Here is a 22502-nt window from a genome sequence, read left to right on the forward strand (position 1 = left end):
GGGGCCTGGCAGCCGGGACTCCTGGGTTCGCTCTGCTAGGAGCCATGTGTGGGGCCGAGGGCGCAGAGCGGGGCCTGGCAGCCAGGACTCCTGGGTTCGCTCTGCTAGGAGCCATGCGTGGGGCCGAGGGTGCAGAGGTTTGTACTGCTTTAACTGTATTGGTTTGAAATTGTATTGTTACCGAGGTCTGACTCTCTAGCATGGACACAGTTCTACCAGCATAAAGGTGCTTGCCTTAGTTTAGTCCTGTAAACACTCCTGTAATAATGATTAGAGGAATAAGCTCTACTAGCGTAAGGCACTTTTATACTCCTATAACTGCGTCCATGCTAGGGGTGTACGGTTTTAACAATAAAAAAAACCACCCCCTCCCAACCGAAATAGTTAAAGTAGACCAGGGGTTGCTCTTTAAAGGCCAAGGTCCCCATCTCATGACTGTGCAATCATAGGTCAAAGGAAATGGTGAGAAAGCCTGTTGCATGCTAGATCCATGTAAGGAAGTAGGGATACGCTTACAAAACAGAGCGATAGAAATCAGAGAGGCAAGACCCACTGGATCATCCAGTCCAGGATTGTTCCCTAATTTAAACTCTCTCATCATTTCTAAACACAGAGTGTAATCCCTTGCGGTAGGGACTACATCTTTCTGTGTCCCCCATGGAGCATCTGCTGTGCAACACAGCAGTGAAACGGCAAGTTTGAAGCAGTGCAAAGGTGCAACGTTTCCTTCTCCCTTGCCTCAGCAGGCACCATGGAGATTGTCTACGTGTATGTGAAGAAGCGCAGCGAGTTTGGCCGACAATGCACCTTCTCCGACCGGCCGGCCGAGACCAACGTGGACATCCAGCCAGACCCGAGCCAAGCCAGAAACTTCATCGAGAGGGACCCCATCGATGCTGCAATACAGTGTGCCAGTGATATGTCGGAGCATGAGGTACAGTGGGAGCAAACAGAGCTCTCTTTTAATGAATACTTGCTTGCAAGGCTCCCTCTGACAGGATAAGAGGGATGTGTCGCTGAGGGGGTTGCAAAGTTGGGTATGCTCAGCAACGCAAGGTGCCCGTAGTCAGTGATAAACTGGAGATCTTCTGGGACCCCGTTTGTAGGAGGAGGATATAGGTATCGATCTCCTCTGGAAGAAATACAGTGGTGCTGCTGGTGTAATAATGGTACAATATTCAGAGAAGTTTGCAATGATATTATCTCCGGGTTCTCGCCCATCTCAAAATTCACAAGATGGAGCTAATGTTTTCATTGCTGTCTCCTGCAGGACAGTTAAGAGCTCGGAGTTTGTCTAGTGGTTAAAGCAGGAGACGGTTCTATTGGTTCTGATTCGCTGTGTGACCTTGGCAGCTCTAAGATGCTAAGACATAAAGTGGATTTGATCTTAGCTACCTCGCAGGAAAGCAGGTGTGAGGCTCCGTGGATGTTTGTAGCATGGCTTGAGATCCTCCGAGGAGAACCACCGCCATAGCAGGAAAGAGACTAGTGTGTTGCAAACCTGGAATTCCATGAAAAAAGGGGGCGGTTGGGGGGGTTCTCACTTCTCTGCAATCAGTGATGGTAAATAAAGAAAATGATTCATGAATGATTTCTTAAGAGCTCCCAGAGTCGGACTGGTCCTTTGCAAAGCCAATCTGCTCCGCTTGGGTGAGATGTGAGAAGCTACTTTGGGTTTGAACAGTGGAGAAGTAGCCAATAATTCTTCATTCCAACGCTGGCCCCTGTTTGCAATCACGTTGTTGGAAACCCCTTTTCCTGTGTGGGGAGTAATAAAAGTAACAACTTTGTTAGTCCCATTTGTTAACATTCCCAGATGAACTCTGTGCCTCCCTTGTAATTTGCCCAGTATACACAATAAGGGATTGCTCAGTTATAAGGTGTAATGCTACATGATCCCCAATGCACTCCAGTAGATGGAAGTTGAGTGGGAGCGCTACGGACATTTGGTGAAGTGATTGTCCATAATTCCATTGTTAGCCACAAAGGGGACTACAAGTTCAACACTTGGTTATGGCCAGAAAAGTGACTGTAATGCTGGCAGCTTTTCCCCATCTGCGTGAGTGTGTGTTCAAGTCAGATCTGCTGGTGAAAATAGTGTTTACTCCCCTTTGCCCTGCAGGAGCAGTGCAGCCGGAGAGGAGTGTGCAGGGTTCTAGTCTGCCTTGTGCATCAGCAACTGAACAGCCTGGTCTATTCTGACTGCCGGCTCTTTAGTCTTGGCGATGGCATAAGAACCAGAGAGAAGAGGGCTGAGTTTTGAGAACCCAGGTGGAGTTTGCAGCACTGACAAAGCCAGGGAAATCTTGATTGGTAGTCTGAGCACTGGCTGGATCTGGAATCAGTGAGGGAGTAAATGCTAGACCCCACAAAGTCAGCTCATGGAGCAGCTTTAAAAACCAAGCCCATCAGCTTTGTATCTTGCTTCTCTCTCTCTTTGTGTAACACTTCAGGTCAACACGGAGAGATTTGAGATGGAAAATGAGGGGGTTAACCACTTGGAAGGAGGGTGGCCAAAAGACGTCAACCCGCTGGAGATGGAGCAGACCATTCGCTTCCGGAAGAAAGTGGAGAAAGATGAGAACTATGTCAACACCATCATACAACTCGGCAGTGTAAGGCCACTGTCCCATCCCTTCCTCCCCCTCTGCCTGTCTGCGTGTGTTACAGCTCCCTTTCCTATCATGCTCTGCTTGCTGCCTGCCCTCCCAAGCCAGTAGCTTTCCCAAATGTCACATCACGGCTTATTTGCATGCCTTGCTTCACAGCTGATGGAACATTGCATCAAACAGAACAATGCGATCAATATCTACGAGGAGTACTTTGACGATGAGGAGACAGCAGACGTAGCAGATGAGCCTCCATCTGCAAAAACCATCAATGTCTTCAGGTATTGGCAGCCAGGAGGTGCTACGCTGTGCTCTAAGCATTCGCTGTTCTGTTCCAGTCCATACTGACCACTGGGCCAGCTGAGGCGGCTACTTCAGTTAAGCCTGCGCTGTTAAGCTGCATCTGCTGACAGGAGCAGGCGTAACTGAAGCAGCAGATCCTAGCAGCAGTCCATCTCAACCAGAATTAACTGCAGGACATCCCAGCTATTTGAATGGAAGGCTGTAGGTATAGCCATTCTCCTGATAGAGACAGTCTCTCTCTGCACTCGGACCAACCCTGTCAATTTCATCCTTGGAGAGTAATATATCAATAGAGATGCTCCTTTAGGTATTTCCAAATCATTCTTCTGGGGGTGGCGATTACTACAAGAGTTTAATGCCCCGCCTCACTCTGATTATTTGTTCCTATCACTGAAAGCAGACTGTTTTTCCTTCACTGTATTTTGAGCAGTAATTAACATGTCCTTCAAAAACCAGTCAAATAATGTTCATATGGGGAGGATCTAATGGACTTGGGGTATTATGGGGCTCTTCAGTGAGTATCCCAGGTTTTAATATCTTTTGTATCACTCAGTGTCAAAGGAATCTTCCTTCTTTTGTTTCTCAAAGATTTTTTTCAGTGTTAGGGCCTGTGTAGTAACTTTTAAAAGTTAGATCCTGGAATGTAATTGAATTTCTATAAATTTCTAACTGGAAAGGTTTATTAGCTCATCTAGGTCTTCCTTTCACAACTCACTGCAGGATTGTTTCCTGTAATCAATACTCAAGGGTTTTAACCTGTTTTAATTGAGGTTCCCGCCACATCCCTTGGGCAACTATTGCATAGCCTGGAGCATGACAAAATTGTTAGCAAGTTAATGCCATTGTTTTATTATCAAAAAGGGATCCAAATGTAATAAAAAGGACAGCCACGCATCTCTCCTGGCACCCAGATGGAAGCAAGAAGCTGGCAGTAGCTTATTCCAGCCTGGAGTTCCAGCGAAGCTCTAAAGATATGAGCTATGAGTCATACATATGGGATCTTGGTAAGAAGGAAAAATGCTAGAGTTAGTCATGCTTGCCACTAACATGGTCCTTAATGTCTATTAAGTGCTCTGAAAGTATTAACTAACTAATCCTCACAACACCCCCCGGGAGAGTGGAGAGGAGGCTGACTCCCATTTTACACATGGGGAAATGAGAATTGGGGTTTAAGGTATCTGAACCCTGACCAAAATATGGAAAACAACCTGTAAAGACCCACTCTCTGCAGGGCCGGATTTACACCTTACGTGCCACTAGGCACAGCATCTTCAGCGCCCCCACTGCCTACAGCTGACCTTGGTGTTTTTCGTAAAAAATGAAATGAAAAGAAATATAAACACAGCCTCCTTGGGAAGGCATGAGACCCTCCACCACGCATGGCGATCCCAGCCTGAGCCGGGGCGCAGCCCACCTGCCCAGGAAAGGCGCAAGGGGAGAGGGGGGGGACTGTACCTTTCCCCATGGCAAGCAGTCCCCGGGTGTCTTCCGTCCCTCCCGCAGCCTGGCGCGGAAGCCGCGCTCCACCTCTGCCCATGTAAATGAATGAGGCATTGGCCACGCCCCTCCCTCTCCCTCTCCCTCACTGGCATGGGGCGGAGGCAGCAGGGTGGCCGAGATTGGGAAGGGGCTGGGACGCACCTAGCCAGCACCTTCAGCAGCCACACACCCCAGCCACGGCTCACAGCGCCCCCAGGCGGGCTGACTTAGACACTCACCCTGCTCCAGCCCCACACGCTGGGCAGCCACCAACCCACACCAGGAGCCTGGCCGCCCTCAGGAGAGCTGTATGTGTTAACTTTTAACCCACTTTTAACTTTTAGGCGCCCCTAGAACGCCGGCGCCCCCAGTGCCTAATTGGAAATCCGACCCTGACTCTCTGGCTTCCCAGGATAGAGCCCTTCTTGCTTTTCCCAATGAGCTCAGTTATGTTTTCCAGACACGCTGGATTGTTGAAGTAGCTTAATTGCCCATTCTGTTAAAAAACAAGAAGCAACACAACCCCTGGATTGGGAAAATCATCTTGCCGAGGAGCTTCCCAGGTGGATAGAACTTCAGTGCAGTGGGGACGGGACGGGGGTGTGACAGATGGGGACGGTAGAAGCAGGACTCAGTCCACCACTGAAAAACAAAAGGATGACAAGCAAACGGGGCGGTGGCAGTGGAGTGTGAGGAATGGACACCTCTTCCTCCCCCCATCCTTTCACATGTGACTAGACCTTTCACAGCCACAGGGGGCTGCAACCCCAATCTGACAGATAAGGGAGCTGGATACCTTCCTTCTTCTCCCAGCTGTCTGTCTAGTGACTTGCATTCCCAGCAGCTCGGAGCTCCTCGGTAATGGTCCCATCTGCCTTTTTTTCCCCTTTAGAAGCAAGGTGCTAAATGGGAGAAGAGTCCTGCAGAGTGGAGGCAGAAAGCGAGCACTCAATGCAACACTCCTCCTCTTTCTGCCCCAAGACATGGCATGGCTAATAGTCTGTTTTGGGGGGAAACGATGAGGTGCATTTTTATCTGAGGCAGAGAGAGGAATTGCTGGTCTATTTCAGGCCCAGAACTGGAAGTCAGGACTCCTGGGTTCTCTTCCTGGCTGCTGTGATACCTTGGGCAAGTCATTTCCTCTCTCTACCTCCGCCTGTACAACGGAGAGAATACTTGTAAAGTGATTTCAGTGAAGAGTGCTGCAGAGGTGCTAGAGATTACTCCAGATTAGTACATTGGAGTAATGGTTTCTACCCTGCCTCTCGCTAGCATTGATGCTGGGAAGACATGGGTGCTGGAGGTCACTGGCTAGTGTCCAGCATTCCTGAGCTGAATTAGTTGGAAATGTTGTTTTCCTTCTGGGCTTCACTCAAACTTTGCTTTTCTCTGTTTGTCCCTTCCCGATAGAAAATCCCAACAGACCAGACCTGGTTCTCAGGCCATCATCCCCGCTTGTGAGCCTGGAATACAACCCCAAAGACTCTCACATCCTGGTTGGAGGATGCTATAATGGACAGATCGGTAAGGGACATGGATTGTATATAAACACTACCAGGGGAACTGCTTAATTTTAATTCTGCGCTAGCCTTGCTCCAGTGCTAATCTGCACAAAGACTCCTTAGTGTCATTAGCTCCAAGGCCTGGAATACTGAATTGGAATCGGAGCCCTGGGACTGGCATGACTGATGAGATAACACACGTTCACCTGATTAGGCAGCAGGTGGTGGCCGTGCAGGCTATGTGGCTAGATAATTCACCGTGATGCGATTGTGATCCAGGGGAAGCCCATTCTGTCAGTGGCGGAGGTGGGTCGCCCTGGACGAAGAGGCTGTGTTATTTCCTAGAACACCCACTTTAAAAAAAGGTGGCCATTTCATCTGTTTATCCCTCAAAACGTGTCAGGCACTTTCCAGATGGGAAATAGACAAGGATGTAGCTGGAGGAATGTTCTGAATTACCAAGTAACTTCAGTGCTAGTGAAATCAGCAGTCCCTGGGGACCGGAGGCTCATGCTTGTCCATAAAACAGGTACAGCCCAAACAGTGTCAGTAAGAGCTTCCTGTGCCCTCTACACGCACTCCCTGGCACCAGTGTGACTCAGCCCCATTATGTAGAATGGGCAGGTGGGTCTCTGTGTCCATCCAGTCTGCCTGTGGGCGCTTGTCCCTTCTGCCTCTCACCTGCTGGAGTCAGTGCAGTGGGGACAGGAAGGGTGTGTGTGAGAGAGATGTGGACATTAGAAGCAGAACTGTGTCCACCAACACCCATCAGCATTTTATTTATTGTCAGCAGTAGCCCAGATGTATCCCATTGACATCAGAGGGGGAACCCCCCTGTCCCCCACCCTGGGATGACTCTGATCCATTGTGTTCAAATAGCTACCATCGCCAACACAAATGTTCTCTCTGGCGATGCCCTGGGCATGTCTTTGCTAACCAGAGCGTCCTTCCTGGCTGCATGGCTGTAGATACACCGTGTCATCAAGCAGGCTAGGATTGAGGACAGGAGGCTGCTGTTGTCGAGCCCACGTGCTGTACAGAACACTGTGTATCAGGTAGCTGCTGGTGGATAGTGTTACCTGCTATTGCTCGCTTCCCCGCTGATGTGCCTCGGGAAGTGAGCAGTGGCATTAGAAAAGCTTGGAATAATTGCCTTCATTTCATTTGTAGAATAATTTTTGTTCCCTTGTTTAAACATTAAAAGAGGCTCCCCCTTTGCCAGATCCATGTAAGATTCTATTATTTATTCAGCCATGCAAGCCTTTCCATTTAATTACGCTCATTTTTATGTTTTCGCTGCCCTTTGCAGCTGCAATCTGATCTGGCAGGGCATACATTAGAAGGACATTATCATGCACTCCTTAGGTGATGGAAGAGAGAGTCGATTTCACCTCATCCTTCACAGGGCTCCCCAGGCGTGCAGCTGATGGCCCAGCAGAGCACACGCTGTCACATTCAATTGTTTAATTATAACCGAGCAAGAGCAAGCGAGTGCCACTCTGCCACGTCCGCAGAGAATCAACCCGGATGCCTAACCCTGGCCAAAGCAGGGCCGGGCAAGTCATTCACACCCAACATGGGAGCTGCCTTTATGCTGCGCTAGGGATTCTCCTCAGCAGCATCTGTGCCTGTCTGATGCAGAGATGTGCATCTAGAACACCCACTGTTTACGTAGGACCTCCGCTGATTTGTGCTCCTGCAGAGCCGTTAGAGGGCGCATGAGTTACAGGCTGTGGAGTGGCTTGACACCAGCCTGCTATGTGACCTTGGGGCCTGGATTTAGAAGGGCCAAGCACCCAGACCACCAGCTGGAGTAGATGGGAACTGGGGTGTTGCTGCATACGTCTCTACTGGGGACAGTGGTCATCCCCTGCCTCTCCAAGGGCAGTTGGGACACTTTGACTTTCCTACACTGGAGTTTTTGGCTGCTGGTGTAGCTGCATCAGTGACTTGCTTAGCCCAGCTTCAGGCTGCCCTGGGGAACCCACAGTTTAGCTTTTTTCAGCCCATCCACGCTAGGAGTTGCAACAGTTTATTGGCAGCTAAAAACCCCAGTGTAGGCGAGGCCCAAATCAGTGGCTGCTTTGATGGCTCTTTTGCGATGAAATGCACAACGTAAGTGCCAGGTAGTTGCAAACCCTGCTCCTTATTCCTGGCATCACTGGGGCGCTGCTGAAGTGATAGCCAAAGGAAGACAAACTCCACGTTCTCTTCATCCCGTTAGAAAGCACCGAGAGGGGAAACAACCCATGGGAGCCAGGTGGAGCAGAACCAAAACACTGGGGGGAAATGGTTATTTGCCAGGTCCTCTCTGGGAACTGCAACCAATGGAGCGGGGCAGGGGATATGACACAGCTGATGGTCTCCTCCCCTTCACAGCTTACTGGGACACCAGGAAAGGAGGACAGCCGGTGGAGCTTTCCACCGTAGAATTCAGCCACAGGGACCCCGTGTATGGAATGATCTGGCTTCAATCCAAAACCGGCACAGACTGTTTCTCCGCCTCTACCGATGGGCAGGTAAAGGCCAAGAGAAAAGGTGGTCTGTGGTCTCCGCACGGCCAGCACCTGGCATCACCAAACGGCCACCTTGGACTTGGTAGCACTGACAGTCTCTGCTCAGAGGAGAGTTAGTTTGCCCCGAGCCCTCTACTGCCCCCCACCCACAGAGAGGAAGCGTGGATGTACGTGTGTCCTGCCATTGCAGGTCCAGTCATTCATGTGTTTGAGTCAAGAGCAGCTGCTACCTGACGCTGGGTAGTAAAAGTGCCAGCATCTCTATACGAGAAGGAAACTCTGGGGATTATGAGAGCGAGCTGCTCTGATGTCTCCCATCCCCTCCGCCAGGTCCTGTGGTGGGATATCCGTAAGCTGACCGAGCCCACTGAGACACTGGTGATGGACATCAGCAGGAAAGGAGTCTTGGAGAACGCTTTAGGAGCCATCGCGCTGGAGTTTGAACCAACCATGGTGAGTGCTGCTTGCTGTCTTTCCCACCAGAGCTCACGTTGGAGGCTTTGTCCTGTGGTAGCCATTGTTCCAAAGACCTCAGGTGTCCCATGTTACTTCCCGCTCAGGCTAAGGGTGCTGAGTGGAGCTTAGCAGGCTTGTGCAGTGCTCCTAGGCCAGAAGCATGGTGGCCAGGATGCAACGCTTCAGGGAAGAAGTACCCAGTGGTGGAATCCTTAGGCACCGGCTTGGGTTATGGCCAAGGGGATGGGGAGGAGGGAACGTACATGTCTGTTGTATTAATTTAGATGGAATAAATGGGCCAAAATTACTGTCTGACATTAACCAGTGTTAAATGAGGTCTGGGGTTTGGTATACAGAGGCATTTGCTTGCTTAGTACTCTGGTAAACACTCGGTTAGGAATCCTTTTAACCTTTTATTAAAGATACAGCAAAGAAGGGCAAATGGTAAAAACCTTTGAAGTGTTAAATGAGGCTTTCATTTTAAAACAGCCCTTGTTCCCTTTCCCTTAGCTGGAGAGTCTTTAAAGGGAAACCCCCTTGTTTGACAGGCTCTTAGATGGCATTAAAGCTGGTAATAATTGTTCTTTCGGGGGGAAAGAGAATAAGTGAGTTGAGCTGGGCTGGAGCTGGCATTGTCACTGTTGTTGTAAAAGTTTAGTCCCATTTCCTTTATTAAACAAAACATGACAGACACCCGGAAAAGGGGGCGAGAAAAGAACAGCTTCTGTCTCTGATGTTGACTCTCACTTGCACTCTCGCTGCTGAAAAAACACAGGCACAGAACATGGTCTTATCAGCCACTCCCAAGTTCTGGCAAACTTTTACCAGCATGGGGCTGTTTAGGGCATTTTATTTAGCTGCCTTTTTGGTCAGAGGCTGTCAGCAGTATTATAAAATGTACAGTCTTGGGGTGGCTAAGCCAGACTCTTATTACACAGAAGGAAAGAGAGAGAAAGGAAAGAGAAGAAATAAGGCAGGGAAGGAAAAGGACACATGGAGGTGTGGGGAGAGAGAGAGACACACACACACACCCCAGATGGTGTTTGGGATTCAGCCAGGGGAAGTGGCAGCATCAGCTGGGTCCCTCTCTCTGCCCCACTCTGGCCAGGACATTTCTCAGGATTAGAATTAAGGTGGTCCAGAATCCCAAGAGGCGGTGGGGATGGTAGCCATGATGGTGAAGCTCACTCCAGCAGACAGTTTTTCTCCCAAAGTCTTTCTTCGAGGACCCCAAAAGGCTGTAATGGGCAGAATAGCCTGTCCTCTCATTATTTTGTCCACCGATTAGGCCTAGTTTCCAATGCATCAGTTGTGGTTCACTGATTTCTGGTTCCACACTTTTCTCGTTTACTCAGCATGATCTTAACACAGTCCTTGAGCTATATCAGGAGGCCTTTGTGTTTGGACTAATTCAGTCTGTCTGCCTCTGCAGCTTTCCCCATCAACACTTGTTATTACAGGTTATTGGGACATCTTACGAACTTTCACACACTCCCCACAGCTGAGCTCACAGTTAGGGTGAGCAGGGGCTGAAGAGCGTGAGTACCAATTTCAGGGCAGACTATTAGGAACCAGGGCACGATTGTTCACCTTATTGTTCACCAACCAATTACCAAGTACAAACTCCTCAGGCACTATAACGGCCGTAACATGGAGTCACAGACAGTTCTCTTGGGTACGCCCATCTGTCTCACCACCCAAGTCAGCCTGCCTTTGCGATAGATGGTCCCTTACACCAAGAACCACAGCAATATTCAGGTTACTCCCAGCCCCAAAGGACCAGTCACTTACCCCAGGTCAGTTGCACCTTAGATCTCACACCAAAGACAACGCTTGTAGCCAATCCTATAATAAACTATCTAAAGATTTATTAAATTAGAAAAGGAAACCAGAGGGTTATTTACAAGGTGAAAGCAGGTAAACATAGAAACACAAATGAATTACAATCTTAAGTTTCAAAAGATAATAGAAGCTTCTATAATAAGCAAGCTCTACGTGTTGTTTAGGGCTAACTCAGTCTCCGCAGCTGGGGATCTCTTGCTTATGCCTAGAAAAACTTGCCTCCCCAGAGTCCCAAGCAGCAGGGAGATAATCAGTTCCTCTTCATTAGGGGTTTTATTCTCTTCTTCACCTGCTCTTTTGGTTGCAAAGCTCAGCTGATGGGTGGAGTCCGAGCCATGGCTTATCTTCATGGGGAGGAGGCAGAATAACAGCAAAAGGCTTTTGTCCTCTTCCTGACGGTATGTAGGGAAATTCCAGCTGCAGCATCCCACAATAGTCCATCTGATATTGATGGACTTTTCCTGTTGGGAAGGGCGTGACACCTTCTGTTGAAGGTCAACCCGTCACACTAGTTAATGTCTCTCTCCTGTCTGGTGATTGACACAGTCACTGAGGTTCACAATACAACTGCTCAAATATTACTTTACAATATGGGATGTGGATGCTATAAGTGAGCTTAATGCCGGCTGCAAGTCCCAAACATTCAATAAAGTCTAAACACTAAATGCATTTGTAAAACTCTCATACCTATTTTAACAATACTAACCCCGTTGAGCCAGACAGATGCCTGCTAAGTATTTGTCAGTGTTCAACTGAGACCGGGGGACCTTGGCATGAGCTCGCACCTGGCCTGCCAGCATCGCCTAGGGTACATTTGTAGGCCCAGTTAGTATGACATCTCATACGGTCCTGGCGTTGTGTAGGGTGCAGCAGGCAAACCAGGTTCTCGACACACTGGTTTATATTTCTCAAACATGTCGATTGCCTGTGCTTCCACACCGTTCACATGCTTCATTACCATGCACCACATCTGTCTGCATTCAGAGTAACTCCGCTGGCTTCCATGGGGTTACTCTGGATTTACATCAGCGGTGCTGAGAGCGGGATGTGGGCCCACACGGGTGGTGTACAAATCTGCTTGAATTTCAGAGAGAGGCTGGCGAGTGCCATAAAGCATCTCGAATGCTGCAGGTGGTAATCTCTGCGCACAGCATGGATTTCCTTCACGGAACCAGCACTTAACAAGCCAGGAATTTATTTATTTTCTCCTGATCTTGGTATGCAACTAAAGGTCTCTGTTAGAAGACTGGGGTGATAATGGCGTGAGATTGTTGTTTGTTGCTAAAGTAGAGTATTTGCAGCATACACAGGGCTCTTCCCTGGGCAGCCTGCTGGGTTCTCCATTAGTAAGTGTAAATTATCCAGTGTTGTGTTTTGGCTTCCCTTTCCCTGCTATCCCTGCAGTTGGTTGCTGTCAGAGACAGGAAAAATCAGATGTAGACTCTAAGGGATCTCTAATCTCCAGAGCCAGCAGGGGCCTAGCCATGATACGCATCTTTATCTCTGCGGTGCAAGCCAAGCAGTGCTGTAGTCGTTGAGAATTTGCGTAGGGCCGGTGGGGGGCTGCAGTTGATAAGTATCCTGCTCTGTGTGCACAGACATTGGGATGGTTACAAAGCGATGAGGCCAGCAGTGGCTGAGAGTTGGGGGGCTGCTTTGACACTGGCTCTGCAGAGCAAACCTCAACCACATGGAAGTGCCTTTGCTTTAAGTGTAGCCCTGAAGACAAAGGAGCCGAGCTGTCTATGACCATGTAGGGATGGGGAAGGCCTGTTGGATGAGACTCCATCTCTCCAGCAAGGCATCAAGAAATGTAATCTCAGTTTACATACACAGTACATGAAGCGTAGGCAAAAAAAATAGCTGGTGCGTGTCCAGGGAAATGCCAGAATTCTAGGCAGTCACTTGATCTTCAGCGGATTCCACGCTACTTTTGGCAGCTTCGGGAAGCCGGAGTTGGGCTTGTTCCTAGAACAGTGGATCTCGCCAACAGCGCTCTAGTTAATAGTACACCTGCCAGTTTTCAATGCCGGGTTCACTTCTCCTCTTGATGCACGTTGGAAGAAAGTTTGCCTGCATAACTCCTACGGGCATTACTTGGATCCAACTACACCCTCACCCTCCACTCATCTAGAGGAGAACAAACCCCCTTGCTAGGACCTGCCCTTCATGTGGGAGATCCTCTCCTGCTGGAAGAGCATCCCCACACCCAGTGACAGTTGCGTTCCATTGTGTTTCCGACCACAGCCGACCAAGTTCATGGTGGGGACGGAACAAGGCGTGGTGATCACCTGTAACCGCAAGGCCAAGACACCTGCGGAAAAGATAGTTGGCACATACAGTGGACACCATGGCCCCATCTACGCCCTGGCAAGGAACCCTTTCTTCCCCAAGAACTTCCTGACAGTCGGGGACTGGACTGCTCGGATCTGGTCTGAGGACAGCAAGGAATCATCCATCATGTGGACCAAGTAGGCGATGGGTTTTTTTTTTTGCATTTACTGTTTCTGTCCCTGATTTATAGGCACAGGATGGGGTTTCAGAAGCATCTCAGTGACAGAGGAGCACAATTCTCAGTTAACTTTAATGGCACTTCAGTGCTGAATCACTGGGCTTTGGAAATCCCGCCTGCAGCCCCTGCGAGTGGTGGTGGCAGGAAATTGTTCCTCCCCCGACAATTAGGTTTCTTTAGATTTCCCCCTGCAGAGCCCCGTAGTGAAGACAGAAGCAGAACAGGAGTGAAGGGACCTGGATTCACTCTGTGTCCAGTTGTATGTCCCAGCCCCCGTATACGTCAGAGGCAGCTGCCTAGCGTATCTAGCACGCACTCAGGGAATGTTATGTGGCACTTACTCCAATGTAGCATAGTTCTTTCACATGGATTCTTCAGCACCAAATGGTGTGAATGAGTTGTTCTGAGAGCTGCTGGATTTGTTGGCAGGTACCACCTGGCTTACCTAACAGATGGGTGCTGGAGCACCATCCGGCCAGCTGTCTTCTTCACAACCAAAATGGACGGGACGCTTGATGTCTGGGACTTCCTCTTCAAACAGAACAACCCCTCCCTCAGCGTGAAGGTTGGGTCAGAAACACGTCTTCTTTTACCTTTGTGTCTCCGCCTCGCCCGCTGGGTGGGAGCTGCGGGGATCTGAACCATTGCAGGGATGCGGCAGGTGCTTCGCAGACCTCTCCCGAGGCCGGTGGAAGGCTGCACCCCGGCAATGATTTGAGTTGCCTGTGTTGAGCTCTGCCGCAGGAGTGAGCTAGCAAACGCATCCTGGCCAGCCCGGCCGTGGAGGAAATCAAGTGGCCAGCATAAGCTCTGGTGCACACACGGGCACTCACCAGTGTCTCACTGTTTGGGCAACCCAAACCTGTAGGAAAGAAATGTTCCCGCCAAGCTTTTGCTATGTCCGTGTCTCCAATGTGCCCATCATCGTAGTGGCATTCCCGTCTGCAGGAGCCAGGCCTTCCTCCTCCCCCGTTTAGGCCATGTCACACGTATGTGAAAACATCTTTTAAAATCATTTGCAGCGAGTATTAATGACTAGTGCCTGAGGCGCTTGTGTCAGTCAGTCCTGACATGCTGAGCCTGCCCTGACACTCTGGTGATGGGCAGCACCTAAGCAGTAAACTCCCCAACTGGTCCTTCCTCCCCAGGTCTGTGACGAGCCTCTCTTCAGCCTGCGCCTGCAGGACAACGGGCGTTTCATTGGCTGCGGCTCTAAGCTGGGCACCGTGACCCTGCTGGAGGTCTCTTCCGGGCTCTGTACCCTGCAGAGGAACGAGAAGAACCTGGCCACGGCGGTGAGTGTCTCGTGCTGCAACTGGCAGCGTGGGCCTGGCTGCGCTCACTGCCACAGGTGAGCTCGGGGTCTGCTTTGAACCCGGACGCTTCCAGTCTCCCTCGCAACGTTTGCCAATAGAAACTGGCGTGATGCAAGCGGTTGGCATGGATTGTCGTTAGCGGTTTGGGAGTACGGCTCTGGGGCACCCAGATTATCTGTACACAGAAGCTGTCCTGTTTAACTTCAATTGGATTTAAACCAGATTTAGTTAAACCAGTGCAAAGCCCTGTGTGGATGCACTTATATCTGTTTAAGTCTGGTTCCGTGGGTTTCACTTTGCCCCCAGGCGTAGCTAACCTTGGTAAGAGCGTCCACACACAACATTGCACCAGTTTAACTAAAATGGGTTTCAAATCAAACCTGCTGTTAAACCAGTGCAGCGTTGGGTGTAGTCCAGGCTTCCCACGGGGTCTCTCTGGCAATAGGACAGTGCAGTGTCAGGAGGGGTACAGAGGTAGGCTATCCTGGGCCCATGCTGCAAAAAGGGGGGCATTCTGGTGGCATTTCAGGTCTCACTAACACCAGGGACATGGACCCCTGCGTTCTCCAGCCTTCTGCCTCTGCGCTGTGTGGGGCTGGCGCTCTCCACTCCCCTGGCGTGTGGAGGAGTTTTAAGGCAAAGACTCACCCCTGGTGGCAGGCACCAGGGGAAACACTTGGGTTCCTAAGTAAGTGACCTGATTTCTCCAGGGTGCTGAGCACCCCCAGCCGCTGTGGCAGCTCCTCGTCACGGCCCATGGAGTAGGGTTAGGTGCCGAGCTTTAAGCCCTGGAGCTCATCCTGAGGCACCCTAATCTGACAGGGTGTAACTGCGTCACAGCAGGGGCCAAAGCGCCAGAGACCCCACTCGCGGGGACTCCCCGCCCCGTGCTGTGTGAAGGAGACCTGTGGCTGATCTCTGGATGGAGGGGGATTGCAGGCATGCCAAGGGCACGGCTAATGTGCACACAGAGCAGCGGGGCCTGCTGTGGGGCAGGAGGGGCTAACACCATGGGTTCCTAGGAGCTCTGCTTCAGTTCAGGGCCCAGGATTCCTCCCCACAGCCCTGTCGCTGGGGGCCCAGGTCCCCGAGCCCTAGCCCTCTCCTGCCCCCTGTGCCTCTCAGATGTTTGAGCGAGAGACAAAGCGAGAGAAGATCCTGGAGGCCCGGCACCGGGAGATGCGTCTGAAGGAGCGCACCAAGGCCGAGGGCAAGGAGGAGGACGTGAAGGTGGAGACGGAGGAGGAGAAGCCTGAGGAGCTGCTGGCCAGAGTCCAGAAGGAGTTCTTCGAGATCATCGAAGCAGAGATCAGGAGGAAGGAGCGGGCAGCCAAGCTGTCGAGAGCCCAGGTAGCACAGAGACCCGGTCTGCCAAAAGGATGGGGTGTGGCTCTCTGACCATGGTGCTGCATCCTGGAACTGGGGGCTAGGAGGCCGGTAGGTGAGCTCGGGGTGGGCGGGGGAAGGACGCAGCACATCACGTGCTGTGAGGAGACCACATGGAAGTGCAGCTCTGCTCTGCTAGGTCCCTGTGATGAGTGACTTGCTGATTCCAAATCAGGTGGACTCGGTTAAAAGTCAGAAGTGATTTCCCTACCTACCAGTCCTGCCATGTGTCTTAGACCTGTGATGTTTATATCAGCTGTCAAGCTACAGGATTCCTGCCTGAGAACATGGCAGGGCAGGGAGAGCCCAAGGAACACACCGCTGTTGCAGGCTAATGGTCTGTTTGCCTTTGCTTTCATTTCATTGCCGGGGACCCCGATCCTCTGACAAGCACTTAGCTGTGTCCTGTAGGTTTGATGGATGTGAGCCTGGCACTGCATTGTTCACACCATTGTCACTGAACTTCTGCAGTTATTCACTAAACCCTCCAGTACTGGCTTCCCCCCATGAAAGTACAGGCTGTTTGACAGAATCAACTGCACTCCTATGGAGAAGCTGATTTCTGACTGACTACACTGTCCCATTTACCAGTGTGCTGCCCGTTCTGGGGAGCTCTGCCGGGCTGGCACAGATTCCACAAGAACGGGGGGCTGGTTTTTATCCCGTTTCTAAGTGTTCACTGATAACAGGCCAAAGCAGCAGAGCTGGGCAGGGAGCCTGTTTCAGAGAGAAAGAGGCTCCGTAAGAGCAGGTTTTCCATGCCTGGGGACTTGGAATGCAACAATCTCCCTGTTCCTTTCAGGAGAAGGAAGTTACAGATGAAAACGAGGACGAGGACCCTTACAAGGTCAGATTACACCCCAGGGTACCCCCTTTCCCTACCGTAGACTGATTCCCCCATTTCTACCCCCCCCCCCCAGACTCCTGAAAAGCCCCCACACTGCACCCTGTAGCGTTTTTCAGTGTCCCTCCTCTGAGCACCCCAGCTTGCCAGTCACACGCCAATCCCCATGTGACATTCACACAGGAGCCAAAATTAGGGGCACCCTGTCCCAGCTGTACAAAGCCTAATGCTGCAGCACAGCTGGGGAGTCCGTCTCGCCTGCGCCGCAAGAGGGAACCGTGTACCTGGGTCCCTCACAAGGCAGCGCCCAGAGTGTAGCTGGAGCCCTGGGTGCTGTGGGAAAGGAGGGGTTTGAAAGGTGTGTATTCTCAGGGGGAGGAGCCTGTCTTCCTCCTTCCGACCAGCCCCACTCGGGATATGCTGTGGGGCCGGTCCCCTTCCTTAGGATACCAGGAAGGTCTGGCCAATCCTTTATTCTCAGCCGCTGCTTCTTTCCCTATGAACTTCCCCTCTCCCCTTGCACGTGAGCAGCTAACACTACCTCTCCGTGCAGCCAGCCCCCTCTAAGGCGGGGGGCCGGTGTGGGCTTCCTGTCAGCTTCCATCCAGTGCAGTGCTCGGACCCCGGCGTCCTGCGTGATGACGCAGCATAGCCAGTGGAGCCAGAAAGAGGAAGCGTGGATTCAGCTCCGCTGTCTTGTGAGCCTGTAACAGATCTGGAGCCCCCTTCCCCTGGCTGGCAGGGCATTGGGATGCTGTCTATGGGAAGAGACTCTGGGCCCCAGGAGACCCTCCTTGGCCTAACCCCTGTTCTCTCTCCGCAGGAGGAGTGAGCCTGGCGTGTGGATCGCACAGTCGCACTTAATTTATTCTCGTACCAGTCCAGGTCCTTTCCCCTTTGGATCTTTTCTACAAGAGAGACTGGGTTAATAAACAGCAGCATTTTTAAGCCATGTCTGGTTGGGTCCAACAGACGTCAGGGTGGCGGGATCTGTATGTTACAATCCGCTTTGCATCCTGGACCGATGGAAGAGGCGGGCAGCCATTCCCCGGGCGCCGCTGTCTGCTTAGAGACCGTGCTGTCTCCCCTACGCAGACCCGCAGGCTGAGCGGCGGCAGCAGCCGCTGGAGGTCTGTGCCGTGTTCTGTTCCGCCTGCTCTCCTTCACCCACCTGCCCACAGGAGCAGGGGACGTTCCCCTTCCCCTCAATAAGCAGGTGGTTTTATGACATGACAAAAGGCCAAACAGTCCTGGTCAAACACTTGGCTCCTCTCCTTGTCCCACCATGCACCTGGCAGCCACTGCGCCAGCTCACCAGGCCTAGCGATCCCAGCTAGGGCGGCCTGTCTAGTCTGTCGAGGTTCCCCTGGGACACTCATCCATGTGGGATCTGCCTCGGTCATGGAACTGATTGGCTGGTTCCAAAGCCGCAGGCACACTCGCCACTCTCCTGCTGACAGCAAAGGGGCCAGGCGCTGGAATACTCCCCGGGGAGGGGTCCGAGGATGCACCGAGTGTGTGTGTTTGGCTGCAGGCGTGCATGTGACCCGGAGAAGCGGGGACTGAGTGCCTGTGTAGCAGCAGCAGGAAGATGATCACGGCAGAAGCAAAGCCCCCTTGTATAAATACAGGTGCACTGCACAGGTAATGTGCAGACCTGGCGAGAAACTTCAGGCAGGGATGGGGAGATTGCTGCACATTCGTGGCTGTAACTTCAGTCTGCTCCGGGCAGGAGCTTTCTCCTCCTGAAGCTGCTGCTCCACGGGGAGAGCTCAGAACTGCAGAGCTCCCGTGCATTGCCCTGCGGAAAGGCCTTTCCAGTGGCTTGCAGTTGGGAAAGTGAAAGCAGCTCTCCGGGCCGCTCACCCAGCGTTTTTGTACAGAGCCCCTTCTCCATGTGGCCTCTCAGGCAGGTCAGTGTAGTCACCCCCTTTGTACAGATGGGGAAACTGAGGCACTGAGCGAGGGAGTGACTCACCCAGAGCCAGGAATAGAACCCAGGAGTCCTGACTGCATCGGGTAGAGCAGACTCTGTCCCTCAGTAGCCCTGCCCCCTAGCTTCTCCCCCCTCCTGCCCCACGCCTGTTCCCATCTGAGTGTTGTTATTGCTGCTATTTATTCTCTGTGTCACCGTAGTCCCCAGATGGCCCAGTCGTGGAGCAGGGGCCCAGTGCGCTAGGCACTGTACAAACACAGAACGGGTATGCGTACCCTGGACGTACGCAGAGGTCTGCTGGGGGGACATCAGCTCCTCTAGATATTTGCCTAGTAGGGAATATGCTCGTTCCCAGCTCTCAGCCGCCCAGGCCTTAGCCACTGTCATAGGTGGTGCGGTGCAGGGGCGGTGGCAGCCAGGGCTCCTGGGTTCTACACCCAGCTCTACCTCTCGCTCTCTGTGGCCTTGGACAAGTCATTTCCCCTCCTTGTGCCTCACTTTCTCGCGCTGTAAAGGGGGATGATGCTGAGGTGGTGAGGCCGAATTCCTGCTCCAGGGCCAGGCGCCCTAGAAACCCAACGGCACTTTGGGGCAACTGAGCAGCCACCAGAGTGTGCTGCTGGGATCGCATGCGATGCGGCCAGCTCTGGGGTGAAACGAGGCGCACAGCAACCCAACCCAGCAGTCCGAGGGCAGGAAGTGAAGAGTCCTTGTCTGATGGAGGTTGCCGGGGAAGTTAGGTTAGTAGCATGTAATGTCCAGAGAGAGATTTGGACAGGATCCCTCCTTTTGGTAGATGTGCCCGGAGATCTTTGATTCCCTCAAGAGGCCAGGCCTCAATTTTCCGTCACACCCAGACACTGGGTGTATTGGCTGCTTGGGAAACCAACCAAGTGATTTTATGGGAAATAAAACTCTCTGCCCAGAAGCCAGTTCGCCTGCTGTCCCACAAACACTGGGTGATTTAACCCCACAGCCCTGCCCGCCTCCGTCTGAGCTTGACGCCAGCTCCGCAAACGGCCACTTTTTCTGCTGAAATAGACACCTTTAACGAAGCTCCAATCAAATCCCCACAGCGCCTCCTACCGTCCTGTCCAACTGGGACTCTGTGTAGGGACAGCTGCTGCCTCCCTCTGTGGGAACATGTCTGTTTCTGTTTATTTCAAAAGAGCCTGGTTTGATTTCTGAGTCTGAAACCGTCTGGTACATCTGGATTCTGGCCGGGCTGTGTTCTTCCAAGCTATTGATTAAATCCTGCTGATGATTTATAGCATCTTTCCATTCGGTTTCTCCACGTTGCACAGACGCTGGCTCGTGCGTCTACACTGGAAGCTGCTTTGTGACTTTTACACCTTTTTTAGCCCAACCCTCTGTCCACCCCTGACAGTCCCCACACATAAACCTTCCCCAGAGGTCTTAGCCTAGAAGAACCCCAGCTGGGGGAGCAAGCACAGGTTCAAAGCACGCAAAAGCACGGGTCTCTCTCTTTAAGGTGCATCTACACTGCACCAATCTTACCGCAGCGCGTGGAGTGCACACGCTGCACCTTCCCCAGCACGGACATCGATAGCCGTGCAGATGGTGTGTCCCCTGCACGGCCAAGCAGCGCCTCCCCCGTGGACACGGCTGGTTTTAGCAGCGTAGTGTCCCTCTGCCTCCCCGCAGCCGGAGCCGTCACAGGCGAGTAGCTCCCCACCGCAGTGTGGACCCGGCCTGCTGTGCACACCCCCTACACGCTGCCACCAGCGGTGTGCAGTGCAGACGCGGCCTGGGTTGCAGTAAGAATGTAGACACCACACCCAGGCACTTCCCGCACAGCCACCCTTCATGCCCAGCACCACGCGTGCCCATTGCTGCATAGACGCAGTTCACACGCCCAGCTCCCCTGTGGCACAGCTGCAGGGCGCGCGCGCACACACACACACACACACACCCCACGCCCAGCTCCCCGTGGCACAGCTGCAGGACACACACACACACACACCCCACGCCTAGCTCCCCATGGCACAGCTGCAGGACACACACACACACACACACACACCACGCCCAGCTCCCCGTGGCACAGCTGCAGGACACACACACACACACACACACCCCACGCCCAGCTCCCCGTGGCACAGCTGCAGGACACACACACACACACACACACCCCACGCCCAGCTCCCTGTGGCACAGCTGCAGGGCACACACACACACACACACACACCACGCCCAGCTCCCCGTGGCACAGCTGCAGGACACACACACACACACACCCCACGCCTAGCTCCCCATGGCACAGCTGCAGGACACACACACACACACCCCACGCCTAGCTCCCCATGGCACAGCTGCAGGACACACACACACACACACACCCCACGCCCAGCTCCCTGTGGCACAGCTGCAGGGCACACACACACACACACACACACACACACCACGCCCAGCTCCCCGTGGCACAGCTGCAGGACACACACACACACACACACACACACCCCACGCCCAGCTCCCCGTGGCACAGCTGCAGGGCACACACACACACACACACACACCACGCCCAGCTCCCCGTGGCACAGCTGCAGGACACACACACACACACACACACACCCCCCACGCCTAGCTCCCCGTGGCACAGCTGCAGGACACACACACACACACACACACACACCACGCCCAGCTCCCCTGTGGCAAAGCTGCAGGACACACACACACACACACCACGCCCAGCTCCCCGTGGCACAGCTGCAGGACACACACACACACACACACACCCCACGCCCAGCTCCCCATGGCACAGCTGCAGGACACACACACACACACACACACCACGCCCAGCTCCCTGTGGCACAGCTGCAGGGCACACACACACACACACACACACCACGCCCAGCTCCCTGTGGCACAGCTGCAGGACACACACACACACACCCCACGCCCAGCTCCCCGTGGCACAGCTGCAGGACACACACACACACACACACACCCCACGCCCAGCTCCCTGTGGCACAGCTGCAGGGCACACACACACACACACACACACACCCCACGCCCAGCTCCCCGTGGCACAGCTGCAGGGCACACACACACACACACACACACACACCACGCCCAGCTCCCTGTGGCACAGCTGCAGGACACACACACACACACACACCCCACGCCCAGCTCCCCATGGCACAGCTGCAGGACACACACACACACACACACACACCACGCCCAGCTCCCTGTGGCACAGCTGCAGGGCACACACACACACACACACACACACCACGCCCAGCTCCCTGTGGCACAGCTGCAGGACACACACACACACACCCCACGCCCAGCTCCCCGTGGCACAGCTGCAGGACACACACACACACACACACACCCCACGCCCAGCTCCCTGTGGCACAGCTGCAGGGCACACACACACACACACACCCCACGCCCAGCTCCCCGTGGCACAGCTGCAGGGCACACACACACACACACACACACACCACGCCCAGCTCCCTGTGGCACAGCTGCAGGACACACACACACACACACACACCCCACGCCCAGCTCCCCGTGGCACAGCTGCAGGGCACACACACACACACACACACACACACCCCACGCCCAGCTCCCCTGTGGCAAAGCTGCAGGACACACACACACACACACACACACACACCCCACGCCCAGCTCCCCGTGGCACAGCTGCAGGGCACACACACACACACACACACACCACGCCCAGCTCCCCGTGGCACAGCTGCAGGACACACACACACACACACACACCCCACGCCCAGCTCCCTGTGGCACAGCTGCAGGACACACACACACACACCC

The 22502-nt window shown here is 53.0% G+C and overlaps 1 protein-coding gene across 1 annotated transcript; it reads left to right on the forward strand.

The window, feature by feature from the left end:
• Window positions 1-751: 751 nt before the first annotated feature.
• DNAI2 (dynein axonemal intermediate chain 2) lies at window positions 752-17597 on the forward strand. Its single transcript, XM_065415334.1, has 13 exons — window positions 752-934; window positions 2454-2615; window positions 2769-2890; window positions 3774-3916; window positions 5802-5915; window positions 8273-8412; window positions 8740-8862; window positions 12955-13178; window positions 13649-13784; window positions 14368-14514; window positions 15661-15885; window positions 16724-16768; window positions 17589-17597. Exons 1-13 carry the CDS (start codon window positions 752-754, stop codon window positions 17595-17597), a joined length of 1773 nt encoding a protein of 590 aa, XP_065271406.1.
• Window positions 17598-22502: the final 4905 nt, after the last annotated feature.

This window comes from Emys orbicularis, chromosome 13 (genome assembly GCF_028017835.1).
Source record: "Emys orbicularis isolate rEmyOrb1 chromosome 13, rEmyOrb1.hap1, whole genome shotgun sequence".
NCBI classification, from domain to species: Eukaryota; Metazoa; Chordata; order Testudines; family Emydidae; genus Emys; species Emys orbicularis.

Bases quoted from the DNA above. Each gene is read 5' to 3' on its own strand.
- DNAI2 (XM_065415334.1), top strand. From the start codon at position 752: ATGGAGATTGTCTACGTGTATGTGAAGAAGCGCAGCGAGTTTGGCCGA. The intron at 5,916-8,272 runs GTAAGGGACATG...TCCCCTTCACAG, and splicing joins ATGCTATAATGGACAGATCG to CTTACTGGGACACCAGGAAA. The intron at 15,886-16,723 runs GTAGCACAGAGA...TGTTCCTTTCAG, and splicing joins CCAAGCTGTCGAGAGCCCAG to GAGAAGGAAGTTACAGATGA.